The sequence below is a fragment of the Xyrauchen texanus genome, chromosome 29 (assembly GCF_025860055.1).
Source record: "Xyrauchen texanus isolate HMW12.3.18 chromosome 29, RBS_HiC_50CHRs, whole genome shotgun sequence".
Taxonomy (NCBI): domain Eukaryota; kingdom Metazoa; phylum Chordata; class Actinopteri; order Cypriniformes; family Catostomidae; genus Xyrauchen; species Xyrauchen texanus.
This window is the reverse complement of record NC_068304.1, coordinates 1,273,955-1,296,223: the sequence shown is the minus strand read 5'-3', so window position 1 is coordinate 1,296,223 and position 22,269 is coordinate 1,273,955. Positions and strand designations below refer to the sequence as shown.

The following is a 22,269-nucleotide window of genomic DNA, read 5'->3' as shown; positions in this document are numbered from 1 at the left end:
CGTAAACCTTATTAGCTCTAGGGGACTGGCCCTTGGATGAAATTCCCTGGCTTTTAGCCACAGCTGAAATGGTCTCATATGGAGCAGGCCCAAAGGGATCACCATGGATGCAGACACCATGAGACCTAGTATTTGTTGATACTGGTGAACAGTGCAACCTTGACCTAGCCTGAGTTTGCTCAGGGTGTTCTGAACAGACGTGATACAAGCGGGAGACAACTGTGCCCGCATCATGATCGCATTCCATTTAACCCCCAGATAGGTGATTCCCCAGGTGGGAGAGAGAACGCTCTTTGACATTGAGTCTCAGACCCGGAGAAACCAGATGAGCTAAGACAATATCCCTGTGGTGAACTGCCAGTTCTTGGAGCTGCACTAAGATCAGCCAGTCGTCTATGTAATTCAGAATGCCGATGCCCCGGAGTCTAGAAGGAGCCAGTGCTGCATCCATGCATTTCGTGAATGAGTGGGGTGATAGGGCTAGGCCGAAGGGAAGAACCCGATACTGGAAGGCTTCGTCCCCGAAAGCGAACCTCAGGAACTTCCTGTGAGATCGATCGTGATCAGCCAATTGTAATGTTGGATCTGAGACAGGACCGTCTTGACAGTTAGCATCTTGAACTTGAACACCCTGACTGAGCGGTTCAAGCCTCAAAGATCTAAAATCGGACGCAAACCTCCCCCCTTCTTGGGGACCAGGAAGTATCTGCTGTATTAGCCTGACTCTTTCTCTGGAAGGGGAACACGTTCATGGCCCCTTTCACCAAGAGATTTTGCAGCTCTTTCCACATCAGACGTGTCTGCTCTGGTTTCACGGTAGTGGGAACCATGCCGTTGAAACGTGGAGGGCGGCGAGCGAATTTAATTCTGTAGCCTCTTTCTACTGTGTTCAGAACCCACATAGAAATGCCTGGCAGAAGTTTCCACGCTGCCAGATTCTCTGAGATGGGTATCAATTTCGACACTTCCTGTAGAGGGGACATCGAGTGTTCCATGTCCTGGATAAAGGCAGGAAGCAACGGTACAACCAACTATTTGTTGGAATCCTCTGTCACCCGAAACACCAAAGGCGGCAGGAGTGAAGTTGTTTCGTGAGGGTATCGGGAGGGCCGAATTGGATGGTACACACGCCCCATCCCGAGAGGAACCACCCCCTGTCCCCAGTCTTTACGAGGGGGAGCACGACTCGTCACGCTCTGCCTAGCAGAGTCGGGGCGGGACTTGGTGGCCGACAGCCCCGCCACCCTGAGTGCGGCGAGGAAAAAACTCCCCGAAGGCTTCCTCGTGGCTTTTCGCCTCCTGGAATCTGGAGATAACCGTATTCTTTCAGTAGGTCAGCCTGGTACGCCTGTAACACGGCCATGGTGTGCAGTGCAGCACCAGCCTGACCTGCCGCTTGATAAGCCCTCCCCACTAGCATGGAGGTAGTCCTGCATGGCTTAGTGGTGAGAGTGGGTTTCTTGAGTGATGATGTGAATGGAAATTGATTAAGGTAAAAGCTGTTTAAATGTCCATTGTTCACTGCATTTGCAAGGAAATTTTGAAAATAAAAAATGTATATACTCTCTGAAAATGTCCAATTATTCTGCCTTGTATAACTATGTTAATGAAGCTACTATTTTGGTGTAAGGTTTTTAATCAGACAAAAATACATACAGTAAATAGCCTGCACACGCACCCAGAAAGTTCTCAGAAACTGGATTCTAAATAGTAACATGTCTAACATATTATATTGTAACAAATTACAAGTCACATGGTAATTCATGTCACATGACTCAACATCAACAACAAATAAAAAAAAAAAACATACACCTAATTAAATGTATGTAATACACAATATGGCCATGAACACAAAATGACATACCCTAATTATTACCCTATTGATACCCTAATTATTATGATTTTTTTTTTTTAATGCAGGTATGAAGTCATACTGTACTCATTATACATACAGTTGGCATTAATATTACATTGACAGAACTGGAAAATCCTGTGCAAATATTTAGAAATGTAGATAAAAAGTTCTAATGTAGATAATAAGTTATTTTTTTCAAGAGCATATAGTCAGTATTATAACATGCCAATGCAACTTTCTATGTGATCTTATTTTTCCATCCTCTCTGTTGTAGCACCTACAGAGTCTCCTTTGCGTCCAAGTCTAGGTGAGTAAAACCATCAACTCTTGCCAATTCTCTGCCAGCGCCCAGACATAGTGATTTTACTCACCAAAGTACCTGTTGAATTAATTTCCTGTTTCTCTGATCACTGCATTGTCTTTTTCTGCTGGGTGAAGCTGTGGTTCATGGTGACCATGCTGTTCTTCGTGAGGATTTTGAATATAACACGCAAGAAGAGCTTAATATCAATATCTGGTGGGTTCTTCAATATATTCATTTGTTTTTCTATGTGTGTTAAACTTCTTGGGTGCCACCATTCTACTATAGGAAGTCTAATATGCTAATAGAATCTAAAACATAACATAATAAAAGCCATACTGAAAGTTACTCTCCTGTTTATATTTGGGAACTGTGTCACTGTCTCACAGGTCAGACTGTAGTAACTGTGAGGTGGGCGAGCAGTGCGGTGCATTGATGCATGGGAAAGCAGTGACATTTTGTGAGCCCTTTGGACAGAGAGAAATGGTCATTATCTTTTATAAACTGGGTGCAACTGGAAAAAAATATGTCTTGGAGAAACTACAGTTGAATTTCTATTTACAGATGACTTAATGACAGATTTGTCCTCCATCTCTTTTAGACTACAGTGGCTCTCAACACGACCACAGCCTCAGTGTTGCAGTTTGCTTTGGGTGAGTAACACATGAACAGATGCATATAATTGTCCTATAAGCTGATGAACTCCATCAAGTTGTGCCTTTAAAATAGGAATGTTGCTCATATTGCTCGCGTGAGGTGCATTTGTGTGCTTCTTTTCCTTGTTCAGGATCTGGTTCCTGTCGGTTCAGTTATTCAGATCCCAGTATAATCATCTCCTGCGGTGTGAACAGCTCTGATGACTGGATCACCCTGGAAAAGATCAGGTTCGTTAACTTGCTGAATTCTTATTGTTTTACCAGCCCACTGATAATGTGCATTGTGAAGATTCAATTCAGTTTTTCATGTCAATTCATCATTAATTCCTTAAAGTCATCTTCATTTGAATTTGCTTGATTGCTGTTATTTTTATTTCATAACAAAATTGTTTTGCTTGTATATGTGATGATGTAGTTGGTCTGGTTTTCCAGGGCTCCCACTAACAGCAGCACAGTGGTGCATCTCTTGCCTTTGCCTCCGGGCTGTAAAGGGGATGCGGTGCATCTGCGCTGGAGTCAAGAGTCACCTGTGGGCCCCGATGGTTATGAGTCCTGCTGGGGGCTTGATAACATACTGGTGGTGAACACAGCTAACCGGCCCCCTCTGCTGGAGGACAACCTCGACCCTCTAGATACGGCCAACTGGCTCTTCTTCCCAGGAGCTACAGTAAAGGTCACATGATCAAACACTGTGATACAGCATTTTATAGATGAAGTTACAGTTTACAAACGAACACTCTAAGCTGCAGCACTTCCAGGTTCTCTTGGCACCCAAGAAAATAACTGCTTTCAGTGGCCGTTTCTTTTAAATTGAGCTGAAAGTGCCCCAAAAGTGCTGTTTGTCAAAAAAAAAAAAAAAAATCATTAAGCCAAATGTTATTTACTGTATGTGGATAATTAAATTAAGCAGCAAAGATGCATAATGCATGTCAAATGGTAGTTTTCATTTGTATATGTCGCGGCTTTAGAATTGCGGTTAGCATGTAAAGAGTATTGAAACAGGTTAAAACTGTTTATAATTGAACCTCTGTATATGTCTTCACAGTAAATCCCTTTATAATAAATTGTATTAAGATAAACATGCATTATTAGATTAAAACTGCAGCACTGCTCATATCCACCACTGAAAGCTGCAGCTCAAAATCGTGGTTGCCTGTGGTGTGATGTCCCTGAATTTTCATCTATACAGCCAGGGCTTATAAATGTAATTATAACGAGTGTCGCCTATATGTCAAGGTCAGAGCACATGCTCAACATGTCAAAGCATATGTGCAAAACGCAAGGTCAAAGCTTTGATTGAGACATTTAACAACCCTGCTACACATTATCAGACTGTTCACTTAACCATTGTATGTAACATCAGTGAGGACATCAGAATGAATTCCCTGACCTGCTGCACTTTATTCATGCAGCATGGAGAGAATGCAATATTGTCAGAAACACTGGTAACACTTTAGAAACACTTGTTTTTGATTCATTCAACAGCATGCTTGTCAATCAGAGGGCAACTCCTTGTACTTTCATGGCGGAGAGGGATTTGAGCACAGTTTTGCCTCCACACGAGATGTAGACCTCCACCGTGAAGAAGGACGTAGTTACTGGGAGGAAGACTTTGAGAGTCCACCTAGTGGGTAAGCAACATCATGGCGAGCAGTTCATTTCATTTTGGAAAAAGGTATACGATATTTACAATTATTTAAACATGGATTCAAAATCTTTTTTAATTCAAAATATAAAAGATCAATATGTTTAATACTGTATGTCAGATTAAACAACATGAGAAGACTAGTTCTGAAACCCTGAGCTCCTGAAATAACAGCAAATAATAAATATACTGAAGTATTAGCTACTTTTTAATGTTACTTTTTTGTGAATTCCTCATGTTTAGATACAAGTGTTGTGTTTTTAAGACAAAATGCATATTCACAATTCAAGTTAAGCATTCTGACTAGCACATAACCTAGTTTGACTGTTTATGGGCTGTTTAAGTTGTAGGACATGTATGTTGTGATATTGCTGATGAATTTCACTTACTGTATATTGGATGTGTTTGAGTGAGGTATTTAACTCGTTAGTAAAGTTCATTGTACTGGTGTTCAGTGCATACTATGAATAGGTTATTTGAATTTGTACTTTTTAGGTTTTCTTTCTTAAAAATAAATAAACAAATAAATAAATGTTATTACATTATTAATTTATTGCAGTATTATTTTGTCAACAGTATGTTTTAATTAAAGTCCTTTCATTATCGTCATGTGTATTTTTCATGTCATCTTCATTGACGAAATCAAAAAATCCTTTGTCAATTAACATTTGTGTCAGTAATTTTGGTGACAAAAGCAACACTGCCTTAGAGTGACCAGTGTTGTTAAAGATAATTTATTGCATGTGCCAAAGTTTTGCTGTTGTCAAGAATTTTGGGGTGAAAAATGTCCTCATAGAATTAAACCTGATGTACAAAGTTTTAGGAAATGTTCCTGTCAATGAAGCAGCATCCAGAAAACAGTGTAAGGGTTAAGGGAGTATATAGAGTAGATATCTCTACTTTATACGTGGAACTTTTGAATAAGCATTAATTGCAAACTATGAGTAGATGACTTAGTGAGACTGAGATAGCAGCTGTACAAGACAAAACCTGAGTATACTGCATTTGATGAAGAAATGTTGTTAATAAAGTGTGGTATTCAGGTGAGTAATACATTTACAGACATAATTCATCTGGGAATGTGGGCATATATATATATTTATTTTTATTTTATTTTTATTTTTTTTCCTTTTAGAAAATTATTTTCAAAAAATATTTTAATTTGTCAATTGCCTGAATAAACACTAGTCCTTTTGTTTTCTTGGGTTAAGCATTAGTGCAAAGACTAACACAAGTGCAAAAAAGCAAAACAAAAGAAGTAATAATAATTTCAATAACTTAAAAAAAAAAAATTCCCTATTGATATAATGTCATTGGTGTTAAAACTACAGTACAAAATGTTATGAAGAATATCTAAGGTCAAATTTCAAAGGAGGAAGTGGCTGCTGTAACACTGCATTGGTGTAACACTGTTTAATATTCATGTGAAATATTTGTATTCATATATATATATATATGATGCTATTAACACCATCCTAGGAAAATTCATCTTTTAAGAGAATTTGTCACTGGTGTTACCACCCTTGCTTCATTAGTGAACTCAAGTTAATAATCAACAGTCAAGTTGTCCTTTATGATATAAAAAAATAATGTCAAGATGTTAATTCCCAATAGCTTTTATGGGCGAAAACTCAACTGAATTAAAAATTTCGATATCTATTTTATAGATGAAGATTCTGTTTACAAAGATATATATATATATATATATATATATATATATATATATATATATTTTTTTTTTTTTTTTTTTTGCACCCGAGAAAAGTAAAAGATTTCACAAATTAGTTAAACTAAGCTGAAAGCTACTCTTTAGAAAAATTAGACAGTAACATTACAAGCAACATGCCAAAATTAGCTTGCTTCATTTGAGATACTTGAGATTTTTTTTCTTCTACCAGATGCACAGCACATACTAACATAGATAAAGAAAGTATACAGTATGGTGCAATATAAAATGAATGTGCATGTAAAACAAAACATGTGAATTCACATTTATACATGCAACCAAAGCCATGTGTTTAATATGCTAAATATGCCAGCAATCTAGTTTAAGCAGACACAATCAGTGCTGAAAATGAGCTGCATCTCGAGATGTTTGTATACACCTTCTATCAATCATATCAGCAGTATTCATCAAAATGGAGAAGAGCATTATAACCTGGCATATATCCAGATGTGCAGTGCAGTGTTGTCAAGCGCACTTTCTGCATGTTACAGAGATGATTCAGGTGTATGGATCTCAGTAGTGGGGCGATGCTCTGGAGTCCCAGCAGAGGGTGTCAGATATACACAGACACAGATGATTGGTTAAACCCAGATGCAGGAGCTTTATTGATACAAACACAGATTTGGTAGCAGGCAGTAAAGCAAAGAGTTGTGCACTTAGCTTGGTAATCACGGAGTTGGTGTTCACAGTGAGAACACAGATGGATCGTCAATGCTGGATATTGAAGGACGATGATGGTGCTTTGGAAGATAGTGAACACGGGATTCAAGGGTGAGTGTTTAGCTTCACGTGGAAAGTCAGATGAGCAGGTTAGTCTATGTTTTCCTTGCAGAGACTAGACAAGGATGAAGTGGTGGGGGTGAGTAATTATTGCAGTGAGGTGTTTTGAGATTAATTGGGATCAGATGTAGGTGATTAATAGTCCGGGAGAGAGAGCGGTGTGTGGAGTGAGATACGGTAATGTGTGGGGAGTTGGAGTTGGTATGTGACTGGGTTTATCTGGTGTGAAATAGTGAAGGGACCTATGTATCAGGGACTTAGCTTTTTGCAGGGTAGTCAGAGTTTGATGTCCTGCGTGGACAGCCAGACCTTCTGTCCTGGTTGATATGGTGGTGGAGTGGAGCGTCGAATGGCCACCTGATCTTTATGGCGTCTGACAGCTCTTTGGAGCTCCCCAGGGGAGGTCCTGGTTCCAGCCACGCTGGTTGTGGTGGCAGTAGGTTCAAAGGAAGCATCCAATATCCTAAATATTTAATTAAGTTTTTCCATTGGTCTGGGGGTGATATCCAGAAGAGAAGCTTACTGAAACACCTAGGAGGGAAAAGAAGGCCTTCCACATTCTAGATGTGAATTTGGGACCGCGATCCGAAACGATGTCCTCCAGTAAGCCGAAGTTCCAGAAAATGTGATGGAACAGGGCATCCGCGGTCTCCAGAGCAGTGGAAAGGGCTTTCATGGGGACCAGCAAAAGGCGGACGTAGACCAGGACAGGTGCTTGGCTTAGAACGGAGGAGTGAAGTAAGGGGTGCGGCAATTGTGCTGTAATTCCGGATTAACTGGTGGTAGAAGTTAGTGAATCCGAGGAAGCATTGTAGTTCCTTAATCGTGGTCGGAGGTGGCCAAGACTGGTCTGCCTGAACCTTCCCTTGGTCTATCTCCACTCCCTCTGGGCCGATGTTGTAACCCAGGATTTGGACAGAAGTTTGATGGAAAGGGCACTTCTCTGATTTGAGGAGCAAACGGTGTTCGCTTCTGTAAAACCTGCGTTACATAACGGATATGTTTAGGGAGGTTTCGGCAGAAGATGAGAATGTTGTCTATGTATGTGTTCACAAAGTGTTGGAGAAATTCCCTGAACATCTCATTCATGAAACTTTGGAATACGGAGGAGGTGTTGGCCAGGCCATACGGCATCACCCGGTATTCATAATGCCCTCTAGGCTTGACGAAGGCAGTCTTCCACTCATCCCACTTCCGTATCCTGATAAGGTTGTAAGCACTGCGCAGGTCCAGTTTAGTGAACACATTTGCTCCTCTAAGCAATTCCAGGGTGGCCGGAACCAAGAGAAGGGGATAGCAATATTTGATGGTGACACTGATGAGGGCACAGTAATCTGTGCAGGGTCATAGTCCTCTGTCCTTCTTGGCCACGAAGAAGAAGCTGGAAGCGGCATGGGAGGTTGATGGATGTATATACCCTTGGGACAGGGCTTTTTCAACATACTCCTCTATTGCCTTCTGCTCGGGTAGTGACAGGGGGTAGACTCTTCCCCTGAGCAGTGGGACACTGGGAAGCAGGTCGATGGCACAGTCCCAAGGTCAGTGAGGAGGGAGTTGAGAGGCTAGCTGAGGTTTGAAGACATCCTGGAGCTCGGAGTTCGCCTGGAGAATGCAAATCTGGCAGTTGTGTAGGGGACTCTCTAAGGAGGTTGCCAAGACTTGGGCAGGAGTTGGGCCCTTGGATGGAACTGTGTTCCTCAACTGAGGATAAGACACTCGTGAAAGCAGTTTGGACTCCAGGACAGCACCTCACCTGACATCCAAGATAACACAGGGGAATGCTGAACCAGCCAGGGATGGCCGAGGATGATGTCGGAAGTCGCACAATCCAATACCAGGGCGAGGTGGGTTGCACCCACGCGCAGGTAAATGAGAGCTGTCTGATGAGTAACAAATCCCTTCCCCAAGGGTTGGCCTATGATGGAGTGGATTGGGTACGCATTGGGGAAACTGGTTAAATGGAGGTGGAGCTGCCTGCAGAGTGCCCGTGAGATGAAATTGGCTGCCACACTGGAGTTGAGGAGGGTGGAGACTGTGAAGGAGAAGGTTTCAGAGGTCACTGTGGTGCTCAAGGGTGAGTAGATGGTAAGAGTGGTGGTGGCTGAACTCACCACGAGTCTAGGAGGGCGGATTGGGCATTCAGCGATGTGATGGCCTGCGGCACCACAGTAAAGGCAGAGGTGGACTTGAATGCGGCGTTGTCATTCAGAAGAGAAGAATCTACCTGCATGGGTTCCTCCGAAGGCCCAGTGTGACGGACAGAAGGTACTGGACTGGGTGGAGAATGGGTCACGGTGGTACCCTCAACAAGGCTATATATCCAAATAGCCTCACGGATGGAGAGTTGGATAAAATGTTCAGCCCCATATTGTCATCGTAAGCGGAGAGCTGAAGTCAGAGAGCCAGTTCCAGTCCCTGACGATAGGTGGTGAGGAGAGCTGGTTCATTCCACCCACTGGCAGCCACCAGGGTCCGAAACTGGAGGCCGTAATCGGAGACTTGTCGTCTGCCTTGGACAGCTGTTCATGAACCTGATAGGGCATCCGAAAACCTCCTTAAATTGTGCAACAAATGCACTGTAGGTCTGGATCACATGGCCATTTTGATTCCATAATGTGGTTGCCAACTGCAGAGCTCGTCCAGAGAGTAGTAATATCAGATATGCAACCTTTGATCGTTCTGTGATGAATCTACCTGGCTACATCTCCATGGACAAGGAACATTGCAAAAGGAACCCGCTACAGTCGGTGATCCTGAGAAGGTTCGTGTTGAGATGTTACCGGGATGTTATTGGCTATAGCGGTGAGCAATGTTTACCTCAGTTGATTCACCAATGAGTCGATATACACAGACACAGATGACTGATTAAACCCAGATGCGGGAGCTTTTTTGAAAACACAGATTTGGTAGCAGGCAGTAATGCGAGGAGTTGTAAACTTAGCTTGGTAATCACGGAGTTGGTGTTCACAGGGAGAACACAGATGGATAATCAATGCTGGAAGTTGAAAGATGATGAAAGGTGCTTTGGAAGATCGTGGCCATGGGATTCAAGGGTGAGAGTTTAGCTTCACATGGAAAGTCAGATGAGCAGGTGAGTCTTTGATTTCCTTGCGGAGACTAGACAAGGATGAAGTGGCAGGGGTGAGTATTTATAGCGGTGAGGTGAGATGAATTGGGATCAGGTGTGGGTGATTAATAGTCCTGGGAGAGAGAGCGGAGTGTGGAGTGAGAGTGGGAGTCCGGTGTGGATGTGACAGGTAGTCTGCTGCATCCGGCCCTTTATGGCACTATGAATTGGCCTGTAAGATTGTAACTGCGCATATGGTGGCGATTTTGTGGGCGTGTTTGCGCCATTGCCTGATCTGCATAATTTTAGTGAATTGTTAGCTAAACCATCACATGCAGCACATGCAAATATTTGGCACTTTTTCATTTCAGTCATTAAAAAATCTTCATGGCACAACGTGATGGTTCTTTAGAACATGTAATATTTTAGCCAATCAGCTTGTATGGTGCAAGCATTTAAATTGCTTCAGTTTGTTGCAGTGAAGATGGTTTAACTGCTGTGCACTACAAGAGTTCCGCTCTGAAACAGTCTTCCTCCCCACTGCCACATGACTAGATCTGCTTCATGGGGATTGTATGTATTTCTAATTGTGCAGCAGAAACATGTCTTGCATGCTTGATTTAGTATACCTTATGTATGTAATACTGCAGCAGCATGTCTTATATTCTTGACACAGCATGTTTGTGTGTTTAGCAGTTGCAAGACTTTGTACTTGCTCTATAGAAAGCTGATATAGTCCGCAAAGACCAAACATACTTACTTGTCATATCCATTTTAACTGTACTTTAAACATATTCTGAGAGTTGTCATGACTAAACCATGTAGACTCATCAATTGCTCAAGCTTTGCAGTTTGGAACTGAATACAGTCAGATGGTCATAAAACCTTTGAAACCCCTGGAAAGGTTGATTTTCATGCATGCTATGCCGGTGGGTCTATGAGATCACTGAAATCATGGGTAGGGAGGGAATTAAGACGTGCTTATAGATTACAATTCACTTTGTTGGTCCTTGGACAGCATTCATATTTACAAATCAGATTTTATGGTCCCTCTGATTTTTGGGTTGTTTAAGGTTAGAATCTGTGATAGATTGAGGATTATGTTTGAATGTTCTAGGAACACATCCTACTTGTCAAAATCATAGTCACCTAGTTTTTGATTGATCAAATTTGATAAATTTCTGCTCTCAATATAATCTCTTCCCTCCTTTGTGCCTAGTGGTCAAGTAACTTACAGTATAGGTGGATCAATTGTTGCCATTCAGTGAATAATAAAAGAAGGTAAAAGCCTTACAGGAGTTGTACATTGCGTGGGACACAATTTTAGATTTTTCCATCCTTCTGGCTTTAGCAGCTTTATACAAAATAAGAACTTTGTATATGGCAACGGGCCTATGCTTACAAAATATAAGGACAAAGGTTCAAGTCTTACCTGGGACATTTCCTGATCCTGTTCCTCCTCTCTTTCCTGTCTTCTCTAAACTATCCTATAAATAAATGCAAGAGATAACAAAAATGAAATTAAGTTTCAAGTTCTGACACTACATGGTGCTTGTTGATAGGTCCTTTGAATTTGTAAACTTGTGCGCTCACTTTTGTCTAGCATTTAAATTGCCTCAGTTGTTTGCAGGGACGTTGGTTTCACTACAGTGCGCTGCAAAAGTTTTTCTTTTTCCACCCCAGCACCACTGGTTTGCATGTATGTCTAATTGTACAGTAGCGGCATGTCTTACATGCTTGATGCAGTATGTCTGTTTGTTTAGTAGTAGTGAGTCTTTGTACTTGCTCTCCAGCAACAGCAGTATAAGCAGATAAGCAATCCGGCAATTCTAAACCTGCTAACTTGTCAAATCCAATATAATAACATTACTATTCCGAAATGTGTTAGGGCTGTAATAATGTTAAATAATTCATGATTTTTAGGTTAACTGATTTGACTTATTAAATGTTTTAAGTATTTTGTATGTAGTTGTAAGTGATTTTCTCACTAAGTTTCAATCTACTGTTGTAGATGGGACATTGAGGGTGCTGTATATGGAGCTCAGTGTGGGGAGGTTGAGTCAGGCTTGGCTCTAGTCTTCCTCAGAGATGGAGAGAGGAGGGTGTGTACTCCATACTTGAACACCACCTTCTATGGCAACCTGCGATTCCACTTCACCATGGGTATGTCTTTCTCTGAAACCTGCAAATTTTTTTTACTTTGACATTTATGTCTGATATATGGTCTCTTTCGATGCATTGCAGGTGGTAGTGGGTGCGACCCTGGAGAATCCAACAAGAATAATGTAATCCTTTTTGGCTTGTCCGAGGGCAGAAAAGACCATGTGATTCTGGACATACTTCCATATTCAGCCTACAGGGTATAGAGCTTAACCAGTCTACTTACCTCCTGTAATGTTCTGAGTTCTACCTCGACCTCTTTATTTTGCCTCTTTGTCAGTCTACATTGAATAGGTCACCTTCACTCAAACTTTACATCTGCATCCACCCTACATCCAGTATCTTTTGCCTCTCTCCTCCAGACTCCTACAGTGGTATCAGTTGGTTTGCCCACAGAGCTCCAGGCTCCAGCCACTCAGTTTTGTCTAGAGCAGAAGTTTCATGGTGGAGCCAGCCGGCATGTTTGGGCTGTGGACTTCCTGCAGCTGCTACCTGTGCTTCCTGGTGCAAACACTCACGTGGTGCAGTTTTCAATCAACCTAGGATGTGGCGTCTATCAGCCAGCCAACAGGTGCACACATTTTTAACAATGTTAAAGATGTACTCAGTAATGTTTTTGTTTATGTTATTGTGTTGGCAATTTTGCCATACACTAACACCCAGCTGCATGGATAAAGCATCATGCGAAAGCATTAGTTTAGGTTATTGCTACAATTAAAGAATTAGCTATTTTCGGTCAGCCATGATTTATTTATTTCATGAGCAAAAGTGTTTGATAATACAGGGGTTACCAAGATAAATTAAGTAGTATTTGGCTGGTCATGTGATCTAAATATGGTGGCCCCCATGTGGCAGTCAAGCATTATATAAATTTAAGCAGCTACTTAATGACTAGAGTTTTAATCTAAGGTGCAAATTTTTTATTTTAATAGCAAATTTTAAAGACTTAAAGACAAAAACATTAAGGCATTATTTTTTTATAAAGTTGTTAATTGGGGGCTTTCAGACATTTAAGATATTACAGTATGATATTCTGTAAAGCTCCTTTGAAAATTACTGAGTGCAACTTAAAATACACAAGACAATAAAGAAGCGAGCCATGAACTATCATTGTGCACAACACGTAATCGCAGGTTACTCCAGGAGGACTGAACATTTAATACTTGAACATCTCTATGTCACTTTGGATAAATGCATCAGCTAAATGAGTTCTTACTGAATATAAAACGTTTTCAGCCTGTAAAAATCTTATGATTCATTTTGTAATTCCATAAGTTTCAAGAACAGTATATTCTTCAATATAAACAGCTGTTGAATGGAAGTGTTTATTTAAAAGTAAAATGTCAGTTCACTTGGATAGTCAGCGAGTATTGACGCTGACTATCACACCTGGAGTTGCGAGTTTGAATCCAGGGCGTGCTGAGTGACTCCAGTCAGGACTCCTAAGCAACCATATTGGCCCGGTTTCTAGGGAGGGTAGAATCATGTGGGGTAACCTCCTCGTGATCGCTATAATTTGGTTGTCGCTCTCAATAGGGCATGTGGTGAGTTGTGCGTGAATGCCACGTAGAATAGCATGAAGCCTTCTCATGCATTACATGTCCGCAGCAATGCGCACAGCAAGCCACGTGATAAGATGTGATGATTGACGGTCTCAGACGTGGAGGCAACTGAGATTTGTCCTCCGCCACCCGGATTGAGTCACTATGCCACCACAAGGACAAGCTTATTGGAAATTGGGCATTCCAAATTGGGGAGGAAAGAGGAGAAGTTCACTTGTATGTCTTGATCTTTTAGCATTTTCTTATTTTTTCCTCTTTATTTTAGATCAAGATTAAGTAATATTATTATGTTATAGCTTATTATAGTTTATCAGTCATCTTAAAACCCCCTAGTGTGCCCAGCCCCCCGGGTTGAGAACCACTGATTTATATAAAACAACAGATCTTTATCTCAGTTTAATAATATAAATTTTTACAGAATGTATTTATTTTACAAAGGCATGGATATAACATAAACATACAAACATGGCAAGACAAGACATGTGACAGGTCTGGCATACACTGGGAGAAACTAGAACATTTTACATGTAAATCATGTTACATGATTTGTTTATTACCATTTTACTATAAATGATGAACAGCAATGAACGGATTACCTGAAATAGAATAGACCACATGATCAGAGTAAATTGTGGTATTGTTGTGATTGCTATATTGTAAAATTGTGATATATAGTGTATAGATTAAAGAAACAACGTGCAATGTGCAATATCTACTCCTAATACAGGACAACAAAACGCAGTACATAATGACAATAAGCATGTACTCTTTAAAAATAAGAGCAAAAATGATTTAGTAACACACTTTAAAAGAGCTACAATAATTTGGTAACACTTTAAAGTGAGGTTGTATTCGCTAACATTCGTTAAATACAATAGTTAACATGAACTTACAATGAGCAATACTTTTACAGCTCTTATTAATCTTGGTTCATTTCAACACAAACATTTAAAAATGAAAAGTTGTATATTTAAACATTTGTTAATGCATTCTGAACTAACAATGTCATAAATGAACATTAATAAAGATGAATAAATGCTGTAAAAACATGTTGTTCATTGTTAGTTCATGATACCTAATGCATTTGCTCTACTAATGAAAAATACAACCTGTTTGTAAAGTTTTACAAAGAATTTGAAATAAATGTCTTGTTTCTCTCTCTTGTTTTCCTGCACATGTAAATCCAATAGCGTCAATCTGGAGTTCTCAAACAATCATGGGCGCTCCTGGTCGCTCCTGCACACAGAGTGTCTTCCTGAGCTGTGTGCCGGCTCACATCTCCCTCACAGCAGCATCTACTCATCAGAGAACTACAGCGGGTTAGTCCGTGTGTGTGTGTGTGTGTGTGTGTGTGCAGGCAAATACTCATGTCAAAGTAGTGGATGTGTTTTTAAAGTGGCATCTGTCTGTTAGTATGTGTTATAGCTATTGACTTAAATGAGAGTGCGATTTACTTTTACTATTTGTAGTTGGTCGAGGATCACCATTCCCCTACCCAACGCTGCTCTAACAGAAAGCACTCGCTTCCGCTGGAGACAGACCGCTGTCGGAACAAGCAACATGTGGGCCATTGACAACGGTTAGAGCCTTTTTCTATCCATGTCCTTGTACATGGCTTATATATTACAGACAATATCAGTGATGCATTCAAATAAACACTGCTAGAAATTAACTGCCACAAGCTTTCAGCCGAACTGCGATGCACCTCACTGAACTCTGTCTGGATCATCTTGGTTATAGGATGGACTACACTCTCTTTATAAAAATCAATCATCTTCATACACTTGGACTTTGAAGACACTTACTCATTAATCTTACAGTTTGTACACAATCCTTTAGTTTTAAACATTGCCCACCAACATCTACACAGCTTACTTAAATAGAACAAGACTTGTACTACACATAGATAACTCATATTGGCATTATATTCCAGAGAGGAACTGGCTCCCCCAACTGAGTCTGGTTTCTCCCAAATGAATTATTATTTTTTCTTCCATTAACCAACATCTTATTGAGTTTGCGTTCCTTACCACATACACCTTTGGGTTGCTCACTGGGGACTTAAAGACAATCATTTTTAAATGTTTAAAAATGTAAATAATTTAAAATGATCACCACACAGTCAGCAGTGTCAGGGAATTTTCCAATAAAGAGAAATATTACAAAGAATCCTTTGGAATCATTTTTACTATTAGAAGAAAGTTTATTCGGCTGGGGAAGCAGTCTACCATTCAAGAGCTATACGAGAAACATGAGAAAAACATGTTTTCCCTTACAGGACATGAATACATTACAGACATTACAGCATCATTTTCTGTTACAGCAGAACGTTATGAAAAGCAGCTCAAAAAGTGCACTCCAAAAAATATTTTAGCCTATTTTCAAGATGTATCCATTTAAATTGAATAACAACTTTCCATCTAATTGAATTGTGTAATCTTTAACAAAATTAAATGAACAAATCTTACAAAATGCAAGTTTTATTAATTACATTTTCTTCAAGACTATTCAATTCAATTAGATAGAAATTTGAGTGTGTGTTGTGAAAGCGAAAATGAATTGTATTGCAAATGTAATTGTATATACAAACTAAGAAGAAATTTGTGAATATATTGATGACATCATGCTCAAGCACTGACTAATTAAATACTTTCTAGAATGAGAATGTCCTTTTCCCTAATAACACCTGCCACCAACTAGCAAATCAAGGTTAATGGCTGTGATGTGAAGCCTTTGGCCTTATTCACTTTAGCAGCATTTACATTTTTGACAGGGAATGACAACGAGGCTGTACGAGACTTACAGCCTTTTTAATGGGTTGTACTGTTGTTTAAAGTATTTTGGATTGTTCCACTGAAGAAACTCAAGAAAACATGAGTTGTGTAAAATTAGAGGTGATTTAGGAGCTTTAAACAGCCTCATAGAGTGCATGCTTGTCTCTTCTTCACGGCCTCTTTTCATTCATGTCAAATATAAAAAATGGGCTTTTTTGAATTAGGCCTATTAAAGAATGTCACACCCCTGCCTTGTTTAAATAGGAAAAATATCAACACAGGAAGGTCTTTATGAGGTCTCTAAAGGAATATGTCTCAGAGCACTTAGTTTAAAGAACTACTTTCATTTACATTTATGCATTTGGCAGACGCTTTTATCCAAAGCAACTTACAGTGCACTTATTACAGGGACAATCCCCCCAGAGCAACCTGGAGTTAAGTGCCTTGCTCAAGGACACAATGGTGGTGGCTGTGGGGTTAGAACCTGTGACCTTCTGATGAACAGCCCTGTGCTTTAGCCACTACGCCACCAACAACTTTCAATTGAATGAGATACTCATCACCACTGCATATGTGTGTGTGTGTGTGTGTGTGGTGTGTGTGTGTGTGTGTGTGTGTGTGTGTGTGTGTGTGTTCCAGTTTATGTCGGACCGTCCTGTTTGCGTTTCTGCTCAGGGAGAGGACACTGCTCACGCACGGGCTGCAAGTATGAACGTTCTTCAGTCAGATTAGCAGTTAAACACTCCATGTGGAAAACAACAGGTGTGTTCCTGAGGAATTCAGTTCAGAATGAATTTATTGCTATTTCTTCAGGTGTGACCCTGGATTCAGTGGTCCAGCATGTGAGCTGGCATCTCAGACCTTTCCTGCATTTCTGTCTGAGAGTTTCTCCAGTGCCAGGCTCTCTTCCTATCACAGCTTCTCTTCACTTCGTGGAGCAGAGGTCAGCTTTGCCTGTGGGGTCTTGGCCAGTGGCAAGGCCCTGGTCTTCAACAGAGACAGCAGACGACACATTATGACAACTCCCCTGGACAGTTCACAGGCCAGGTACATACACACACAACATATGTGCAAACATACAATCCTTGTAGAGCAAGGAATCTTGTACAAAGACTACCATTGTGAACAAATTAATTGTATTGCAGAGAAAATGCTTAAAGTTGTACTTAAAAGGACATACTGTACAATATATGGGACAGATAAGAGTGGAACGTAAGATCGAGAGGTATTTATCGGACATTTAGGAATAAGATGTTTAAGATAGGGGGCCCTATTTTAAGAGCACTAGCACTAAGCACAGTTAAGTCAGTTAAGTTTTGGTATTTTCATGCAAGCATGTACTAAGTCTAGGCGCAAGTGGGTTTGGCAAAATTTTGGGTCAAGTGAATGTACAGTAATTCTGAGGTATTTCTGCAGTTATTGGACTGTCTACGTCCTATATTCCCTCAAGCACCAGCGATATAACAAAGACAGCACATTCATAAGAAGTTGGTGGTGTAAATGGACTGTATGCATGAATTAGAAGTATAGAAAAATAGACAAACATTATTTTGTGTATTAACTGAGTCATGTTGAATGTCAGGCATATTTCTATAGCAGTGATATGCTCCTTTTGTACTTATGGAAAATTAGCCTTCCAGGTTAGGCTGTGGATTGAGGGATTTTTTTTGTTTTTTGCAGGCACTTCACTTCTACCGGTAGATTTTGCTAAATAAAGATAATTCTAAAAATAAAGTACTAAAAAAAAATCTTATATAACAACATCCCCAAATCCAATCTTTATCCAACTTATTTCACCTTTTGCAGTGAATTTTGAATCCCTCTATGACAACAGCTGGAAAATTACTAATACAAATAATATCATAAATAGAACTGTAAATATAAACATAACAACAATAATAATGAGAGGGAAAAAATGAGCCATGACCTCTAGAAAGTTTAACACAAATCTTATACAGTTTTATTTCATGAAATAGCTTCAACAGTGATCATCGGGGACATCATTTGACATTCAAATATATTTTCAAAGTTTGGACATGAGCTTTATCACCACCTGCTGGTGGAATTTCCAAACTGCAAATGCAGGAACCGAGCAGGAAAATAGCTAATTGTGCTTTACACCACTTGATTAACATACAATACACTTACAGTTTGCATGCATACACAGAGATAGTGCAAACACTCCCATTCCCACTTGTGCTTTGTGCTGGCACAAAAATTGAGCTTAGATTTAGCGCTCTCGAAAAAATGGATAAGACATAGTGCACGTTCGTTGTGGATAGCACTGCATACATATTCTTATTACTAATTACTTCAGACAAAAACATGATGGTATTTTGCATCTTCTTGATATACAAAAATGAAGTATTGTAAAACAACAAATTTTTACATTCAGTTTGTGTTCTTTCTTTTGTAGATATCTACAGTTTACTCTGAGACTGGGCAGCCGCAGCACTTCAAGTTCCTGTCCTGCACCAGATCAGCCAGGAGAGGGTGTTCTGCTGCATTACTCCTCAGATAATGGAATCACCTGGACGCTGCTGCAGCATTACGCTTATCAGGGCTTCCACGAGCCCAGGTAAACCATCCAAAGCTCTTTCACACACCTACACAACGAGCGAAAGCCTGTGAGTTTTATATTGAAAAGAAGTATGTAGTCCCACTGTGCAGTCTGTCTTCCACCATGTGTATGTTTTCATAAGTTAGGGTTATGTGATTGCCCCAAATACTGTATTGTATGTACAGGTATATAGCCTTTTTTTAACCGCTTCTTACTGGTGCATGTTTGATGGTAAAGCTGCATGGTTTTTTTTCCCCTCAGAATTGTTTCAGTGGAACTCCCTCCTGGTGCCCGTAAATTCGGGGTCCAGTTCCGCTGGTGGCAGCCATATCACTCTGGCCGCGGTCAGGATGTCTGGGCTCTTGATGAGATCAGCATGACCTCCGTCCTCTTCAACATCATCAGTCTTGACTTTAGCAATGTGTTAGATGTGACTCAGAGTCTAGGCTTCTACCTAGGAAAGGTTCAGCCTTACTGTCAGCATGACTGGACCCTCAGGTACCTGCTTAATGTCAACAAACATCCCAATAGCTAAATTAAACAGCGTTATTCTAACAGTTTACACCTGCCCTCCCCTGTAACCACTGGTGTTGCTTTTGTATTCCCTCATTCAGTCCAAACACAGACAGTATTTTTGCTATTTGAAATATAGTACATTGTAATGCAAACAGTATCCGCATTTCCCTTTAGGGTGATGTAATTGATAAACCAAAAGAACATCACCAAAACACAATGATTTAAATATTTGCTCAGTTTCTCAGGCGATCATGGGTCGGCCTCCAGTATTCGCTATGTGGAAACGCAATCCATGCAGATCGGAGCGTCGTATATGATCCAGTTCTCTTTGGTCATGGGCTGTGGACGCAAACCCTCCCCTCACATTGACACTCAGGTTCGGCTGGAATTTTCTACCAATCATGGCTTGACTTGGCATCTTGTCAAAGAGGTGAGAATTATGGGTCAATAACCCTGTTGAGTCAATTCAATTAAAGTACCATAGTTAAACAGTGTTTTTGGACAATGTACCATGGTAATGCCATGTTTTTTTTTATATGCAACCATGCACTTTGTACCTTGGAGTACCATGGAAATATCATGGTATATAAATGTGGTCATTTATTAGTAATAATATGGTATATTTTAAAGTACATTGGTAATATCAATAATTTTTAAGTGTTGTAGAAGTCATTGAAGTTGTAAAAAAAAACTCAATCACAATATTCCTACTTCTCCTGCCAAAGATTTTGCACAGAGCTATGTTTAAGAATATGTGTTTTTAAGAGTATATGAGTGCAAACATATCTTTGTTTGTTTGAAATAGGCCTGTCTTCCTGGCATGCCAAGCTGCTCAGAGTTCACTGCTTCCAGTGTGTACCATCCCTCTGAGTTTACACACTGGAGACGGATCACACTTCCACTCCCATACAAAACCTGGTGAGACCCAAAATCACCACATGCACATGCACACGCGCACACACACACACACACACACACACACACACACACACACACACACACACACACACACACACACACACACACACACACACACACAGGAACAAACACACTGAGCTCAGCCAGGTTTGGGGAGTAACGGAATACAAGTAACGGGATTACGGATTTAAAATACAAAATAAGATTTTGGGGGCCAGGTGAACAGTCCACGTAATTCTTTATTATGTACACTTTTCTGTCTACAACAATTCTTTTCAGCCACACACTAAACACGCACACACTGTCCTCTGACGTTCTGGAATGCCCTTTTATCCCTCTCCAGCTCTCACTGTTAAACAGCTGTTAGAGATCATTTCCCACAGGTGTCAGTCCTTACCGCTCTTCCTCTCTCTTCCTCACTCCACAAAGACGTTGCTTGGGGACCCTAATCACCGCATACCCCCATTGTCCAACTCAAGCAGGGGAGCCAGCCTGCCACAGCCAAGGAGATGGATAAAGATGAGCCGGATGTGGCAGTTCGAGAGAGAGAGAGAGACACACACAGCTGCATGTGGCTTTCTCTCTCTCTCGAACTGCTGCATCCGGCTCGTCTTTATCCTTCTCCTCGGCTGATTAGCCCAAATGGGGCCCGGCCATGCACACCCACGGCCCAACCCTACCCTCCTCCTCATCACACACTCCTTCTCTATTATGCAGTACTTAGTCTCTATTAGTGATAATTTGCATCTAATGTACAGCATGGGGAACTCCTCCCCCTTCATTATCTGGGATAGTACTGCTCCCAACCCACTGTCCGATGTGTCCATCTGCAAGATTAAAGGGAGGGAGAAATCAGGAGAGTACAATAACGGCCTGCCGCAAAGTGCAGCTTTCACCTGCGTGAATGCCTGCTGACACAGCTCTGTCCACTGGACAGGATTTGGTGCCCCCTTTTTAGTAAGATCAGTCAGCGGGCTGGTAACGGTTGAAAAATTAAGCTCAAACCTGCGATAATAGCCAGCCAGCCGCAAGAACTGTCTCCCCTCACTTTTGGTCTTTGGTCTTGTGCAGACTGCAATCGCTGCAGTTTTATAAATTTTGCGTGACCCAAGTGGAAGCCCATATACCGTACCTCCACCCACCCAATTGCACACTTCTTTGGGTTCCATCTCAACGATCTCATGACAGCCCTCAGATGCCGCACGTGCATAAGTAGCATGTGGTATGAGGATTCTGTCCGTGAAACGTAGCGGGGCACTGAACAAACCGAACAGAAGCATCACAAATTGGTATAATCCAAAGGGTGTGGAAAATGCACAGGACATGGGAGTTAAGGGGATCTGCCAATATTTCTTCATTAAACCAAGTGTCGAATAAAAGTGAGCTGCGCCTAACCGATTGAGAAGCTCATCAATCCAAGGCATTGGGTAAGCATCAAATTTAGACACCGCATTGACTTTTCTATAATCCACACAGAACCGGGCCGAGCCGCCATTCTTAGGCAGCAAAACTCTGGGAATCTTCTAATTAACCCAATATCCAGCATGGCCTTTAATTCTTCCCTAACCACTGCTTTTTTGTGCTTGGGTAATCGGTAGGGATGACTATGTACCACTTCCCCTTGGGTCGTTTCGATATGGTGCTCTATGACATTTGTACGACTGGCAAGAGGCGAGAACACGTTGTAAAATTCTCATTGCAACCTGGCAACCTCCATGACTTGGAATGGGGAGATGTGGTCTTCACAAG

The 22,269-nt window shown here is 40.9% G+C and overlaps 1 protein-coding gene across 1 annotated transcript in view; it reads left to right on the top strand.

Moving 5' to 3' along the window:
* Nucleotides 1–22,269, top strand: part of reln (reelin) — a 244,660-nt gene that overhangs the window by 116,696 nt on the left and 105,695 nt on the right. Inside the window, exons 5-22 of the mRNA XM_052097389.1 lie at nt 2,130–2,162; nt 2,294–2,372; nt 2,546–2,642; nt 2,758–2,809; nt 2,944–3,040; nt 3,245–3,485; nt 4,298–4,443; nt 12,042–12,193; nt 12,275–12,390; nt 12,553–12,761; nt 14,943–15,071; nt 15,222–15,331; nt 17,166–17,232; nt 17,340–17,573; nt 18,943–19,104; nt 19,348–19,584; nt 19,840–20,032; nt 20,408–20,520. Coding sequence (XP_051953349.1) covers nt 2,130–2,162; nt 2,294–2,372; nt 2,546–2,642; nt 2,758–2,809; nt 2,944–3,040; nt 3,245–3,485; nt 4,298–4,443; nt 12,042–12,193; nt 12,275–12,390; nt 12,553–12,761; nt 14,943–15,071; nt 15,222–15,331; nt 17,166–17,232; nt 17,340–17,573; nt 18,943–19,104; nt 19,348–19,584; nt 19,840–20,032; nt 20,408–20,520 — 2,467 coding nt within the window. The remainder of the gene's footprint in view (nt 1–2,129; nt 2,163–2,293; nt 2,373–2,545; nt 2,643–2,757; nt 2,810–2,943; nt 3,041–3,244; nt 3,486–4,297; nt 4,444–12,041; nt 12,194–12,274; nt 12,391–12,552; nt 12,762–14,942; nt 15,072–15,221; nt 15,332–17,165; nt 17,233–17,339; nt 17,574–18,942; nt 19,105–19,347; nt 19,585–19,839; nt 20,033–20,407; nt 20,521–22,269) is intronic.